The sequence below is a fragment of the Harmonia axyridis genome, chromosome 3 (genome assembly GCF_914767665.1).
Source record: "Harmonia axyridis chromosome 3, icHarAxyr1.1, whole genome shotgun sequence".
Taxonomy (NCBI): Eukaryota; Metazoa; Arthropoda; class Insecta; order Coleoptera; family Coccinellidae; genus Harmonia; species Harmonia axyridis.
In genome coordinates this window covers 18,607,567-18,620,791 of record NC_059503.1, presented here as the reverse complement: position 1 = coordinate 18,620,791, position 13,225 = coordinate 18,607,567, and the positions used below count along the sequence as shown (strand labels likewise).

General features: G+C 29.7%; 3 protein-coding genes across 6 annotated transcripts; 1 reads left to right on the top strand and 2 right to left on the bottom strand.

Annotated features, from left to right (window-relative positions):
- Positions 1-405: 405 nt before the first annotated feature.
- LOC123674601 (protein ovarian tumor locus-like) lies at positions 406-4,370 on the top strand. Of its 2 annotated transcripts, XM_045609526.1 has the most exons (9): positions 406-721; positions 806-1,078; positions 1,158-1,345; positions 1,422-1,576; positions 1,652-1,945; positions 2,140-2,362; positions 2,416-2,593; positions 2,680-2,935; positions 3,399-4,370. In XM_045609526.1, exons 2-9 carry the CDS (start codon positions 950-952, stop codon positions 3,911-3,913), a joined length of 1,938 nt encoding a protein of 645 aa, XP_045465482.1. In that variant the 5' UTR covers positions 406-721; positions 806-949; the 3' UTR covers positions 3,914-4,370. The 2 variants fall into 2 exon arrangements, with proteins under 2 accessions (XP_045465482.1, XP_045465483.1); XM_045609527.1 differs by lacking the exon at positions 406-721 and having other exon boundaries at positions 737-1,078.
- A 151-nt stretch (positions 4,371-4,521) lies between these two features.
- Positions 4,522-8,251, bottom strand: LOC123674602 (aarF domain-containing kinase 1). Its single transcript, XM_045609528.1, has 5 exons — positions 7,668-8,251; positions 7,114-7,445; positions 6,803-7,052; positions 6,301-6,479; positions 4,522-5,046 (listed from the first exon to the last, which is right to left on the bottom strand). Exons 1-5 carry the CDS (start codon positions 8,100-8,102, stop codon positions 4,692-4,694), a joined length of 1,551 nt encoding a protein of 516 aa, XP_045465484.1. The 5' UTR covers positions 8,103-8,251; the 3' UTR covers positions 4,522-4,691.
- Positions 8,252-9,801: 1,550 nt separating this feature from the next.
- On the bottom strand, positions 9,802-11,743 carry LOC123676534 (oligoribonuclease, mitochondrial). Of its 3 annotated transcripts, none has more exons than XM_045612476.1 (5): positions 11,337-11,743; positions 10,788-10,908; positions 10,656-10,732; positions 10,440-10,601; positions 9,802-10,365 (listed from the first exon to the last, which is right to left on the bottom strand). In XM_045612476.1, exons 2-5 carry the CDS (start codon positions 10,858-10,860, stop codon positions 10,012-10,014), a joined length of 666 nt encoding a protein of 221 aa, XP_045468432.1. In that variant the 5' UTR covers positions 10,861-10,908; positions 11,337-11,743; the 3' UTR covers positions 9,802-10,011. The 3 variants fall into 3 exon arrangements, with proteins under 3 accessions (XP_045468432.1, XP_045468431.1, XP_045468433.1); XM_045612475.1 differs by lacking the exon at positions 11,337-11,743 and adding an exon at positions 11,039-11,177; XM_045612477.1 differs by lacking the exons at positions 10,788-10,908; positions 11,337-11,743 and adding an exon at positions 10,945-11,049.
- Positions 11,744-13,225: the final 1,482 nt, after the last annotated feature.

Below are 13,225 nucleotides of genomic sequence, written 5' to 3'. Positions count from 1 at the left end.
TTCATTTCATGCGTCAATTGCTCCCTGGGGGGCCACCTATGCCCCAACATAACTGCTATGCGGTTATGTGGTATCCAAGGGCGCAGTTCATGTAGGAATGAAGGAGCACTAAAATGTTCTTGACTTCATATCAGTGCTTTCCTTATTTTTTCTATAAACTATATTTCTCCAGCAAGAACCCCACTTGCCACACCTACACGCCGACCCTGACTTTCAATCAATTCTTGAAAATTAGCCTTCTAATTACTCTTATTGAAAAAGTATTTATCACCTCAATTCAATTTCAATCAATTATTGATTTTCTCAGATTTTCTTCATCATACAATCTGATTTCTTTCAGTTGACAGAATTTCAGTGACAGAATTTGAATTTATTCTATTTATACCTATGAACTCTCGCAAACAAATTCAATTAGTTTCAAAATTATTTGGGGAATTATAATTTATTCTAACTTTCCTGATAAATGATTCCCGGTAGTTTACAGAAAATGATGATTATCTCAAACAGTATCGAATGTTTACAATTTTGAAACACGCGCCGTATAATCAACCAATAAATCCCTTTTCACATACCGCTGTTTGGAACCAATAAATGAAAAGTTGCGAAGTTCTGTTTTCTTTTTCTCTACAAATGTTTTTCAGGAATCCTATGTTTTTCATCATGAACCATTGCTCCTCTTTAAGATGTTGAAATTTTTCTGTGTTCCCGATGTTTTTTATCGGTTCGTATTTTTTTATTTTTTGAGATAAATTAAATAAACTAATGAGAGTTATTTGTGAGATTATTTTTCAAACATCTCTTTCAGATTTTTGTACTAAACAATAAGAAATAATGTGTTAGTACGCATTTTCTACCGAGTTTTATATTTTTTCATTGGAAAGTTTGAAGAACGTGTTGTTTTCACGTTTTTTCCAACTTATTTGATTTTTTCTACTTGAAAGAGGAAATTATGGCACAAAAATTAAGTAAAAAAGGCCGAAATCCTGGAGCTGTGGATAATTGGCTGGAAGCATTAGGTTATTACAGAAAAAATGTTGCATATGATGAAACTTGTTTATTCAGGGCTGTATCTGAGCAGGTAAATGCATAAAAGTTATTTCACATTATTTAAACATTATTTCACATTCATAAACGCAATTGAAAATTTTCATTTGCAGCTATATAATATTCAGATATATCATGAACGAGTAAGGATTGATTGCATCAATTATGCTAAAAAGAATTTACACGAATTTTTAGACGTTGTTGGAAGTGAAGAGGAATTAATTGAACACATTGAAAAATTAGAGAAGCATATGGTTATTTGTGGAAATTTAGAAATTCAAATGATATCCAAGAACTACGAGTGAGTATTGAAAAATATTACAATTTTAATGTCGTAAATTGTGGAACTTCCATTTTACATTTTCTGAATATTATAGATGTGATATAACAATATTTGATGCATCCCGTCAGCAGGCAGACCATATCATTAAAAAGAGGAATTCCAAAGTTATTTTATTATGTTTGATGAATGAAGATCACTATGATGCAGTTTATCAAAGAGAACATATAGTTACATCAGGTTTTTGCCAATGTAAGTTCTTGCTTCTGCTTTGAATTATATCGAGTAACTAAGTGATTTATTATAAAGATGTTTTATTTTTTGTAGCGATTGTTTATAAGCTCTTATACGAAAATGTATTTGAAATACAAAATGTAGATGATATAGTACAGGGCATGCTTTATGATAAAACTTATATTACAACTCAAGCTGATTTGTTGTTAGATGAGAAACTTCAGGAACAAGATGAAATTGAAGGAGAAAAAAATGTTGAAGATCCAAAAGAAAGTGTAGTTAGTTTACCATTAAATATAGCGCCATTTCCATTCAAAGTTGCAAAAGCAATTGATCCCACCATTTACAGAAATATTGAATATGATTCCTGGACAGAAGTTAGAAGAGGTATGTTATAAGTATTAAATATTTGAAATTTTAATGAAATATACCTTATGTTATTTCATGAATAGTCCCTAGATTACAGAAATATTAGTTAAACTTAAGAAATAAGTATTCAAAATTTGAACTCCAATAAATAACATTGACTGAGGATTCAAAAACATGTAATTATTGTCATGATCAAATAATTTATTATTTAGAAATGAGACTGGGGGAATGGTACTATGGAGATGACAAGCTAATTCTTGGAACAAGATGCTTATTTAATGAAAACAATGAAACTTATGATTGCTATATCCAAGACATTATAAAAAATGAAAATAAATGTATTATTTACATAACCAAACTGGCACAAAAGAAAATAGTAAATTATAGTGACCTATCGCCTGAGAACGATGCAAAACCTTGGCCATTACCTTATAGGTATGTGCAAACTTCTTATTTATTCAACGAATATATGCATTATAATTACACAGGTTTTCGAAAAATCTTAACATATCTGCTACCACAACTATACTTTCATTGGATAAGATCAAGTCTCAAAGAAGAAAAAAGGACAAAAACCAAAATAAAGGCGAAAATGGTACTACTTCCAGTAATACAGGATCAGACTCTCTAGAACACAATGTGACTGCATATGTTGGTGCACCTTTGGTAATATCAAATGTTCATTTGTTTTAATAATTGATATAATAATGTTTTGTGTGCTTTTAATCTTGAAAATTCCTACTTTCTTATAGCAAATGCAAAATCCTCAAGAAGAAAACACAGATGTACCAGATGTAAATTCAGAACTTAACCAGGATGCACAAGGCAACCCACCTCAAAGATATCAGTGGGAAGCTCCTTATTACTCTTATTCTGGTATGATGACCCCTGTAATTCAAGAACCTTACAGCTGGCCTGCTACACCAGTAAGTCCTGGTGTATTCAATTTTAATGTTCGACCAGTAATGACGCCTGTTGCTACAACACCAAATGTGATGCATTACTGCGGTGAGTATATTGAATACAGTACCATATCTAAAATGCTAACTCACCATAGAGTTTTGTTGTCCATACTAATTTTCATCGATATCATACTACAATGGAAGATATGGAAATCGCAGGATTTTCATATTTGCGCATACTCAACGTAAATCCTTAATCATATCAACAATTTCACTTCCTACTTCCCATTATGCTTCTTTATTATATGCATCCTTAATAGGTCTAGAATGGTCTAGAACCCCCTTATAAGGATAATTGTACACCCACAATTTTGAATCACAAAATAAAACCCTTCTAAATAAAAATTGTCCTGTCACAGTGTTTTCCAGAAGAACTCATATATTTTATGTGGGCCACCCGGTATGTGGTATGGAACCTACTGATCATAGTTTTAAGAAAATACAATCAAATAATAAATACAATAAACCTATTCGTATATACCCAATAAAAAATTTTAAAATCTTTATAGATGTAAATCAGTCACCAATTTTCAACTACCCAGTGGAGCAGTACCATTATACTTATCAACCATGGACACAAATGCCTGACTCTCAGCAACCTCCTACCTCCCCGCATCCACAAGTAACATTGGATGTGAATAATAATAAAGAAACGATACCCAACCAGAAATCATCTCAGACTACTGAAACGAATAATCAATATGTATCTTATCATGATGCTCAAGAAAATACAACTTTAGAGCAATCCATGGTATGTCAATCGATGCCTAGGGTAAATCCTCAAATGGGAATGTATTCACCAATTATTCCTGTACCACCTGGTACGCCAGTTATTTATAGTCCTACTGCAGAAATCATAGTACCAACCACTCCAATTCATATGTATACTCCGTCGGTAGAAGTACCCTATATTGTACCTGAGCAATATTCTTATGCCCCTACCCCTAACACAGCTTGGTATCCTGTGGGGGTAAATGCTCAAGGATTCATTTTCCCCACACAAGCTGTTGCTAAACAGCAATAAATATATACTTAAATGTTTTTATTTTATGAGAGATAAAAGTGAATAATATTACCTATATTAGGTATATTCCCATTTGTCTCAATTCCATGTCAAAAATATTGATTACTATTTTTGCAATTATATATGAATGAGTTCTTATTGAATAATGACTTTTAAACTGAATCAGATGTGATGTTAGCAATAGGAATAAAAAATATTTACTTATAGATGTATCTAAATATTATGTAGAAGATTTGTTAATTTTTTTTTTGTTTGAATTATTTTGAGTTATATTAAAACAAATAGTATAGAAAACATATATTGTACCTCTAAACTTTCATGTTGTTAGTGTTATTAATGAATATTTTTGATATGTATTCAATACTGTGATTTTTCTTGTTATTATTTTTGAGAATATTGATTTTTTTATATTATTTTTGTGTTAATTGAAAAACTTTAATAAAAAACTCACATTAAATTCATTATTATCTTTATCTACATTTGGAAACTGAATATTTCTTTTTTCTAAGCATTGTACTACATTATTTATATAAGTTGACAAACTCAGTTCCTGTGATACTTAAAAAGGGAACTTGGAGTGAGTGAGGACAGTTTTTAACTAGTTCAGATAATTTTTCAGACTCTTAAACTTTATTCTTTTCAAAACAATATATTTCAAAATAGTTCAAGAATTTAAAAGACAAATAAATAAAAAAATATCTTTATATAATTATTTTTCTTTCAATAATATCTATGAATTTTATGAACACATAATTAGATAAATTATTAAAAATATAATTCATACAAATAACCTTATAGAAAAATTTGTAAGTTGCAGGTATTTGTAGTAAACAGTCAATTTCAATAATGCCCAAAATTGTGCTAGTTGAATCTTGAGCTTTTCGAGATTTGATGAACAATTCATTTTCTTCTGATCATAAACCGAGTTAACACAACATTCAGACATCACTTTGAAAGCTCTCATTTTCTTAGAGGTTTTTAATGTGTGTTCTATACCTCTTATTAGGTCATTAGTTTTGAAAATTAGAATCATCTGTCTATTAACACTGTCTAGTACTGTTGACATTTGAGGTAAAATTGAAGATAAATTTTGTTTCACAAAATCCATTTCTCCTTTAGAAGGAACTCCATCTCTGAAAGATTTTTACAATTTCTTAAATTTTCATTATCACAGAATGTCGTGAAACATTATGGGCATTTAAATAATAACTAAATAAAAAAATAATCCCATTTGATAATGCCCGCCCAAAAATTAAATTGGTTGAGAACACTTGATCCCAGTAAGAAATTGGCTATTATAAAATGAATCTCCAAGCTAGAGAACCTTAATAATAAATTTGAAGGGGTTAAAGACAGTCAGAATAATCAAAAAATCGTTTTTTTTTTATTTTCTTTAAGTATTATATTTTGAAAATATTCTCTGAAGATTTCAAAACAATCCGAAGAATATTCCTCAAGTTATTTAAGAATAAACGGCGGGTTCGGTGTAAGTAATTAAATAATTCCTATTTCTGTAAAGCTTTCAATCGTTCTTCTCAAAACCATGTGTTTAATTTCAATGACTATCGACATTTTAAAACTACGCAGTGGATTTGAATGATATTTATGCAACTTTTCTAAAACATTTGATCGAAGGAATTTTGTTAACTTCAATTTTTTATGAACAATTTACTGTTTCTTTTCCTTAGAAAAAAACGAGGGTAAATCGTTAATAAAAAACAAATTTTTTTTTGAATGATTTAATGTTGTGATGGTCACTGCAAAGGACTACTTGTGGAACAGAGGCCGATACATATAGCGCTAACTTTTTATATAATTAAAAAATAAATAAAATTAGGAAAAAATTTTTTTTGCCTCTGGTTCTCCTAACCCCTTAAAATCATGGACTTATATTAATGATATTTCTTAACTGGAAATGCTAACGATCATGAAATCGAAAACATGTTTTTTGATAATAATAATCTCAGTAAAGTAATAATGGATGCAACATGTTATTTATTACGGCTGTGATATTCATTAAAAAATGTTCAGTGACTTGGGATACTCTGTAACATTGTACGAAATAATAAATCATTGGGTAAAATTCACAGGGCTTCCAAGTAGAAGTTCGAATCAATAATTCAAAGGAATGAAAATAATTCAGATAAGAATTATCCACACATAGTACCTGCTCTAGTTCATTCAAACATTGGAAGGGTATAAAAGCAAGTGGCTGAAAGGTCTATTATCAACGTTATTTTAGCATAATTGATTTTAATACTGTTTGTGTTCTAGTAGTATGAAGGAGTTTTAATTTTCCAGAGTTTTGTAATAAGAAAACTATTTTTTCAGCATAAACTAATTTGATTGTTTGAAATATGTTCAAAATAGCCACTGAAAATACTTACATTACTATTCCTTTATTAATACTTTCCCATGATCGACCTGTTACCATACAGGCAAACATTCCATAAAGATCTCCATCAATTCCTAATTGTTTACTGTGTAATTTCATGGTTTGCCTGTTTCTATTCAATATACTCAACCAAAAATTTGCATAGTTTAGTCGGAACTCATCACTCAGAACCTAAAGCATCAATCAAAAAAATTATAAACAGTTTGTATTATATCTCTACATCATATATCATTATGACATGATATATTTCAAATTTATTCTAAAAGTAATAATCTAAGAAGAATTAAGATCAAATTGAAACTGAAGCAGATACTACATAATAATTAGGCTTCTAATAATAATTGAATTATAAGAAAATAACACTTCATTGAACTTGTTAATTTTTAATGGACTGAAATAACTAAAATACACATTTAACAACCTATTAGAAAAATGTTATTCATTATTTCATCATTAAAAGGAATGATTTATTTTTAATTAATTTATAGACTTACCGCATATAAACCATGATCTAGAAGAGTTAAATTACAGTCACCTCTCTCAGATTTGGAAATCAGAATGTTACCAGGATGTGGATCACTGTGAACAAATCCATGCTTAAAAATCATTTGGGAGTACAATTTTCCAAGTTTGTCTATGATGTCGTAAGGATCAATCTTTTGTTCTTTTATATAATCTAAGTCATTTACTTGACCACCTTCAACAAATTCCATTGTTAAAACCCTTGGAGTTGTCAGATCCCATCTGGAATCAGCTTTCATAGTATTTTAAATTCAACATTTCAGTATAGATAAAATTCTCTTACATAATTTTTGGAACACGCAGCCATTCAGTATTTTTGAAAAGACTCTGGATCTTTTCAGCATTTTTGCCTTCCTGTTCAAAATTCAATTCTTGAGGAATGTTTTTTTTCGTCTCATCTACCAACCATTGAAATTTAAATTCAGGAAATGCAAAACTCATTAATTTTACTAAGTACTCCATTGTTTTCAAGTCAACTTTGGCATTTCCTTGAACATAAGGATGTTGTACTTTTACTGCAATACACGTTCCATCTTTCAATACTGCTTTGTGAACTTGAGCTAATGAAGCTGTTCCTAAAGGCTCTGGGTCAAACGATTCAAAAATTTCCTCAGGCTGATAAAAAAAAATGTTTAAGTACAATCCTAATAAGTTCTAATAGATTCCACTATTTTATTTTATAAATCTTGAAGAATTTAATATATATTAACCATTATCTTAATATATATTAAATTCTAATTTAATCTTCAAAAACGATCAAATAAGTCTTTATTAACGAAAAGTGAAAATTTTGTTCTAATTTGAATATATCTCAAAAGTACCTAGCTAATCACTTACATTTTTCTTTAAATCCTGTCGCAATACCTTATAAACATCTTTTAAATCATTTTTTGGAGCATGGCTATACAAAATTTTCATAGTTTTAACAAATTCACTAGGTAAAATATAATCTAACGTAGCTATATGCTGACCAACTTTGATATATACACCTTTATTAGTACAGCATAAATCTAAAAGTTTCTCAGCACTTTTCTTGTGAATTTCTGATTTAAGTTTGTTGTATTGAGGACTTCCTTTCTCAAGACCAGATCCATATAATTCATTCTTATATGTTGCTCCAATTTTTAAAACAGTCGCTGCAGCTCTTGTGAACCTTACAATGCCTAAGGAATTTATGTCATAGTTATTTTCATGTAAACTATAACTTGTTGTCACCAAAGTTCCAGCTATCAAGGCATACTTTGAAAAGTGTTTGAATTTTGAGAATAACATGTTTTCTATAACATTAAATTAAACACATAACTAACACTAAATTTTTTGTGTCAAATATTGCACAAAGTTTCATAGCAATAAACTTTCTAATTCATCAGTACATTTGAAATTTTAGCTCCGATTTATTATCATTTATAAGGTTATCTCTCTGACTTTTGACCTAAATTTCATGACAAAGTAGTTCTAACATACCATTAGGAAGATAGCTGACAATTTCCAGCAGACATTCGTTGGGACTTTATATTTTGAAAGAAAGATTCATTATGAATTGTTTCATTCAATTTGATGTTACTACATCTAAGGATAATAAAAACTACAAAAGAATAATTTGGGAAGTATCGACAATGAGTTAAAACAAGACCTACTATGCCTACTTTTGGGATATGATCTACTGAAATATATATAAACCATAGACCTAATATCCATGGACGTCGCGTTAGAGAGAGAAGTCGAGAGAACGAATAAGATGGAACATCGAATGGCAGTCTGTCAACTCTCTTGATTTACTGCCCTAGAGAAAGAGAACAATATACATCTCTTTCAACTCGAAGAGTTTAACGTTAAATCGTTATTCCAAATTTGAATTTCGATAATCATGGATGAATGAATGTTCTCTTTTATCTAATGAAAATTTTCTGTAGCATAATCCTTTTCGAAATAAAAATATTATTATGAATTTGCTTCTATTTAGTCTCATGAAAAATATTGAGAATTTTTCTACCTGAAGTAAAAGAAATATTACCGATTCAAAAGATGATTGAATCGAATATAACTTATCTTCACCTATAGCCAATAAGAGCATTGCTGATTCCTATAAGCAATTATTTATATGTATATTATATTTCCTTGAGATATTAACGAGTCCAACTCATTGTTACATTAAATCCTGTTCTGTCCCCACAATGTCAGAAAGAAGTATGGTCTAAAATTTCTCAATTTTCCTGATTCACATGGTAGAAGTTCATCCAAATATATGCCATATTTTATTCCATCATTGAATTAGGCAAATCGAAATGATAAATATAAAAAAGTATGTAAATTTCATTCTATTCAGTTCATAAAACGTATAAATAAATATCATGTCTTTATATCTTTCAATCAGATGATTTTGACATTTGACCATCTCAGAGTAATAAATCACCTATTTTATTGCTTTTAGGTTCTTCACAGATTGCCATCAGTAGCATCTCTGTTCGAATCAAGAGAAATCATATATTCTTTTCTCTCTAGGTCTTTCTCCTCTACGAGCTTCTGAAAAATCACGTGACACTCGGTCCATGGATATTAGGTCTATGATATAAACTTAAACCAAAAACCAATGTTAAAGAGTGTTTTTATTTTTCGAAATGCCAGCTTATAAGAAGTACTTATACACATGGTTATATACATAGTGTTTTCAACAAAATGTAATTTAAATTGATGTAATTGATGCACACATGCAACTGATTTAGGGCATAAAGATTGATACAAGGAAATTTTATATTCAAATATTCTTTTTGTCAAATTGTAAAGGGACACCCTGAACATATAAAATATTCAACATTCATTTTTCCTTTATTAATAAAGTTTGTACAGTGCGTCCCCTGAGCATTTTGCCTTGGAGCAACTGCTCCAATTACACTCTGGTTGTAACATCACTACTGTGTGCAATTGGTATTTAAACAAAAAATTTTATTCAAACACTATATATATATATATATATATATCGATTATTAAATGATTTATTTGTAACTTCGAAATAATTATGGAAGCAATCAATTACAACATCATCAATTTACTTTTAAAGTTTACAAGCATTAAAACTTAATTTTAGTGAAGATCAAGTTTGTGTAATTCAAATTAGTTTACTTTTAAATGACACATCTTTTATATATCTGCACATACATACACTTAAAATTAAACTTAAATATCAATTGTTATCAGTTTTAAAAAATCTTTCTTTGTAAAACTTTAATTCTCCAACACTTTCTTTGATATCATTTAATGCCCTGTGACTAAAATCTTTTTTGGGTGTAGATTTATAAACTTCTAGATTCCACCTTCGGCACAATTCTTTCACTGTTGATACATCAATGATGCGATAATGTAGATGTTCATCAACATTCTTCAGGAACTTTTTCAAGAACAGTCGATCCATATAAACACTATTTCCCCCAAGAGGACTGCATTTTGATGTTGTATGTTCTTTCACAAAATCTAATAAAATTTTTTCAGCATCAGCAATTGAGGTTTGGGATTTCAGGCAAGCTTCTGTTAGTCCTGTCTTAAGAAAAAAAAATGTTTAATCCTATCCAGAATAAGTTATGAAAAGTGAATTATTCTGAATGATATACTTACTTTAGCATGTTGAGTTTTGCACCAATCATTCATAGTATCTAATACTTCTTTTGGATGATTGATTATAAGATCAGGACCTTCAGCAATTATATTTAAGTTGGAATCTGTAACCAAACACGCCACTTCCATTATTTTATCCTTTTCAATATCTAAGCCAGTCATCTAAAAGGAAACATAATAAGTAATTGTATAGGTAATTTCAATCTTTTACATTACCTCCATATCAATCCATACAATTCTTTCGACTTCTAAATCTAGATTTGGTTTTTTAGTCATTTTCTGCAAATTTAGACCTGCAAACATGATATAAGATTACTAACGATCTCGCAATTATTCAAAATTACGTACATTCTGTGCTGAACCTGGTACCATTAAATTCATAAACTCTCGCTAAATTCAAATTTCTAAATATTTTCCACATTTTCTACATATAGAATTCCAATACCATAACTCAGACAGAAGGTTAAACCTGCAAAAAAAATCTTGAATTGATAAAAGTTCTTACCTTCAGAATACAAAGCCGCTTGTTACAAGAGTAAGAATTAGGAGACTAAAATTATTAAAAAAATATTAAGATGAGAAAACGTTGCAATTCTAACCTAATATTCTGACAAATTTATTGTCTCTGGATTTATCACAGAGAATGCTAAAATCATGCAATGGCCTATGAACTTCAATTCGCTGTTGGATCAATAACTCCTGTTTGATATTGTTCAACCGTAACATATATGTTGAACGAACATACAATCATTTCATCGTTTAACAAAAAATAAAAAAAACAATCGTTCCTGATTTACTCAATGTACCTTTACTGATTTCCCGAACAGAGTGCAATTTCATCATACCTATTTCGAATTTTGAGGCGGGAATGGTTTCAAACGATAAGGTTCTACTCACTGGTGACGAATCCTTGGTCATATTCAATTCCGTCCTTGTACAGGATTACTCTCAAACGAAATGTGCTAGAGATTCGACATTTTCAGGGTAGGTTCACAATCCGTGGAAAAATAATCAAGTTCTTCTGATCTGATAAAAGCTACATAGCTCAAATTTCAGATAACTGACTCCATCAAATTAACTTCATTTAATCATTAAAAAAATTCAATGACACTCGACCGGATAGAAATCTAAATTATACAAAAAAATTCAGTCCAAGTGGACTAGTATTTTCCAACATTCTGCCATCAGATCCATTGGCAGAGCACTTTTTAAAAGAATCATGAAGTTTTTTGAATATTCCAGATTCATTATCGATAGAGTTTCACATGAAATACCTCCAATCTACTGAGGAGTGGGTGCAGGCAACCTGCAAATAAGTAAAGAAAATGATGTAGGGACCCCTCGAATTAAAAATTTGTGATTTTCTCTAAATATTAGACCTAAACTTTTATATGGCCAACCAGGATAATTGGAACATCTTAACTTACGGGGGAAATATTTTGTTTGAATAAATTATTAGGTATGCATGAATTAAAAATAATATTAGAAATTTCATAATTTCGGATTAATTCAGAGGTGGAAGCTTTGATGGCAAAATATTATCTATTATTGCGCCAAATTGTACAATTGCAAAACCATGATTTTATATCGTATAATTTCCGAGAAATCAATAATTGATTGAAATTGTGATTCATTCAAATTCATGGACAGATTCGCGAGTAACGAGGATCAATAAAATATATATAAATTCTGCGCAATAAAATATTAATAAAAAAATACTCCGCGGATCTTATCGTTTATCCAGAGTGCGCTTCGAAAATGCGTTAAAAAAATTCTGGTAGAAGGTGTATTCTACTCAGTGGAAGAGTTTATGATCCAAAAGTTTTGACAAACCCCTTATTAATTTATTGGATATTGAATTTTAACATGTTTGTCTATATATGTATTATATATCTATATATCTATTTTTAGCATGTTTGTATATGTGAATATTTTGTCGAACGTCATTTATTACGATAACTATTTTTATGTGGAAACATTTTTTATCTATATACCTACTTTTTTGACACATCCTGTAAATTTTGAGGAAATAAATGAATATGAAATATTGTAGAGAATATGATGGGTAAAAATTTTTCAAGAATATCTATAATGTTTAAGATGTCTAGAAAATTCCGACAGGTAGAAAAAGTGACTAAACCAAGGCAAAAAAGTCAGGAAATTTCTAAACCTTCTTTCGAAAATTTTTCGAATTTAAACCGAGAAACAGATTCGATGAACTCAATGACTATGCGTTCAAATTAGATTTTGTCTAACCAAGAGAAGGAACCTAAGGAATTGAAATTTTCAAGATACATTTGAGTTAGCGGAGGGCAGACTTCGCCCATTCGTTTCGGATTGTTTGAATTTTTTGTACCAATTTGACTAGATAAAACTAACTGCTAGAAATCTGTAAGTATATTTTGATATATTGTATCTACCTAGTAGATGGCGACACCAATATATTCTCAAATGTGTTATGATTAACTAATATGAATATTTTTTCTTATTCTTTAATAAGGTAAAATAATAAATCTCCAAGTTTTTATTTAAGAAATATTCATTACTTGAAGCGGAAGGCGACAAGTTTTCTTTATATGAAAGGAATAGACCACAGAAATAAATATTTTTATGGTCACTCCACAAAAGCTCTCAAACCATCCACGAGCCTTTGCACAATAATCTAGTGGTATATTCTTCCGAAAAATTCAGTATCAAATAGAAGACATCGAATTCCTATGCATTCCTTTATCTTTTCTAACGAATCTATCATTTTTATTTTGTGAAGTTTGACATTTTTCCCCATA

What these genes read in the sequence shown, in the direction of transcription:
- LOC123674601 (XM_045609526.1), top strand. Translation starts at nt 950, where the DNA reads ATGGCACAAAAATTAAGTAAAAAAGGCCGAAATCCTGGAGCTGTGGAT. An exon ending in CCTTGGCCATTACCTTATAG is followed by an intron (nt 2,363 to 2,415) that starts GTATGTGCAAAC and finishes ATAATTACACAG; the next exon opens with GTTTTCGAAAAATCTTAACA. An exon ending in CATATGTTGGTGCACCTTTG is followed by an intron (nt 2,594 to 2,679) that starts GTAATATCAAAT and finishes ACTTTCTTATAG; the next exon opens with CAAATGCAAAATCCTCAAGA.
- LOC123674602 (XM_045609528.1), bottom strand. Translation starts at nt 8,102, where the DNA reads ATGTTATTCTCAAAATTCAAACACTTTTCAAAGTATGCCTTGATAGCT. An exon ending in GACAGGATTTAAAGAAAAAT is followed by an intron (nt 7,446 to 7,667) that starts GTAAGTGATTAG and finishes TTTTTTTATCAG; the next exon opens with CCTGAGGAAATTTTTGAATC. An exon ending in TAGATCATGGTTTATATGCG is followed by an intron (nt 6,480 to 6,802) that starts GTAAGTCTATAA and finishes TTGATGCTTTAG; the next exon opens with GTTCTGAGTGATGAGTTCCG.
- LOC123676534 (XM_045612476.1), bottom strand. Translation starts at nt 10,860, where the DNA reads ATGTGGAAAATATTTAGAAATTTGAATTTAGCGAGAGTTTATGAATTT. An exon ending in TACCAGGTTCAGCACAGAAT is followed by an intron (nt 10,733 to 10,787) that starts GTACGTAATTTT and finishes TCATGTTTGCAG; the next exon opens with GTCTAAATTTGCAGAAAATG. An exon ending in TTGTATGGATTGATATGGAG is followed by an intron (nt 10,602 to 10,655) that starts GTAATGTAAAAG and finishes GTTTCCTTTTAG; the next exon opens with ATGACTGGCTTAGATATTGA.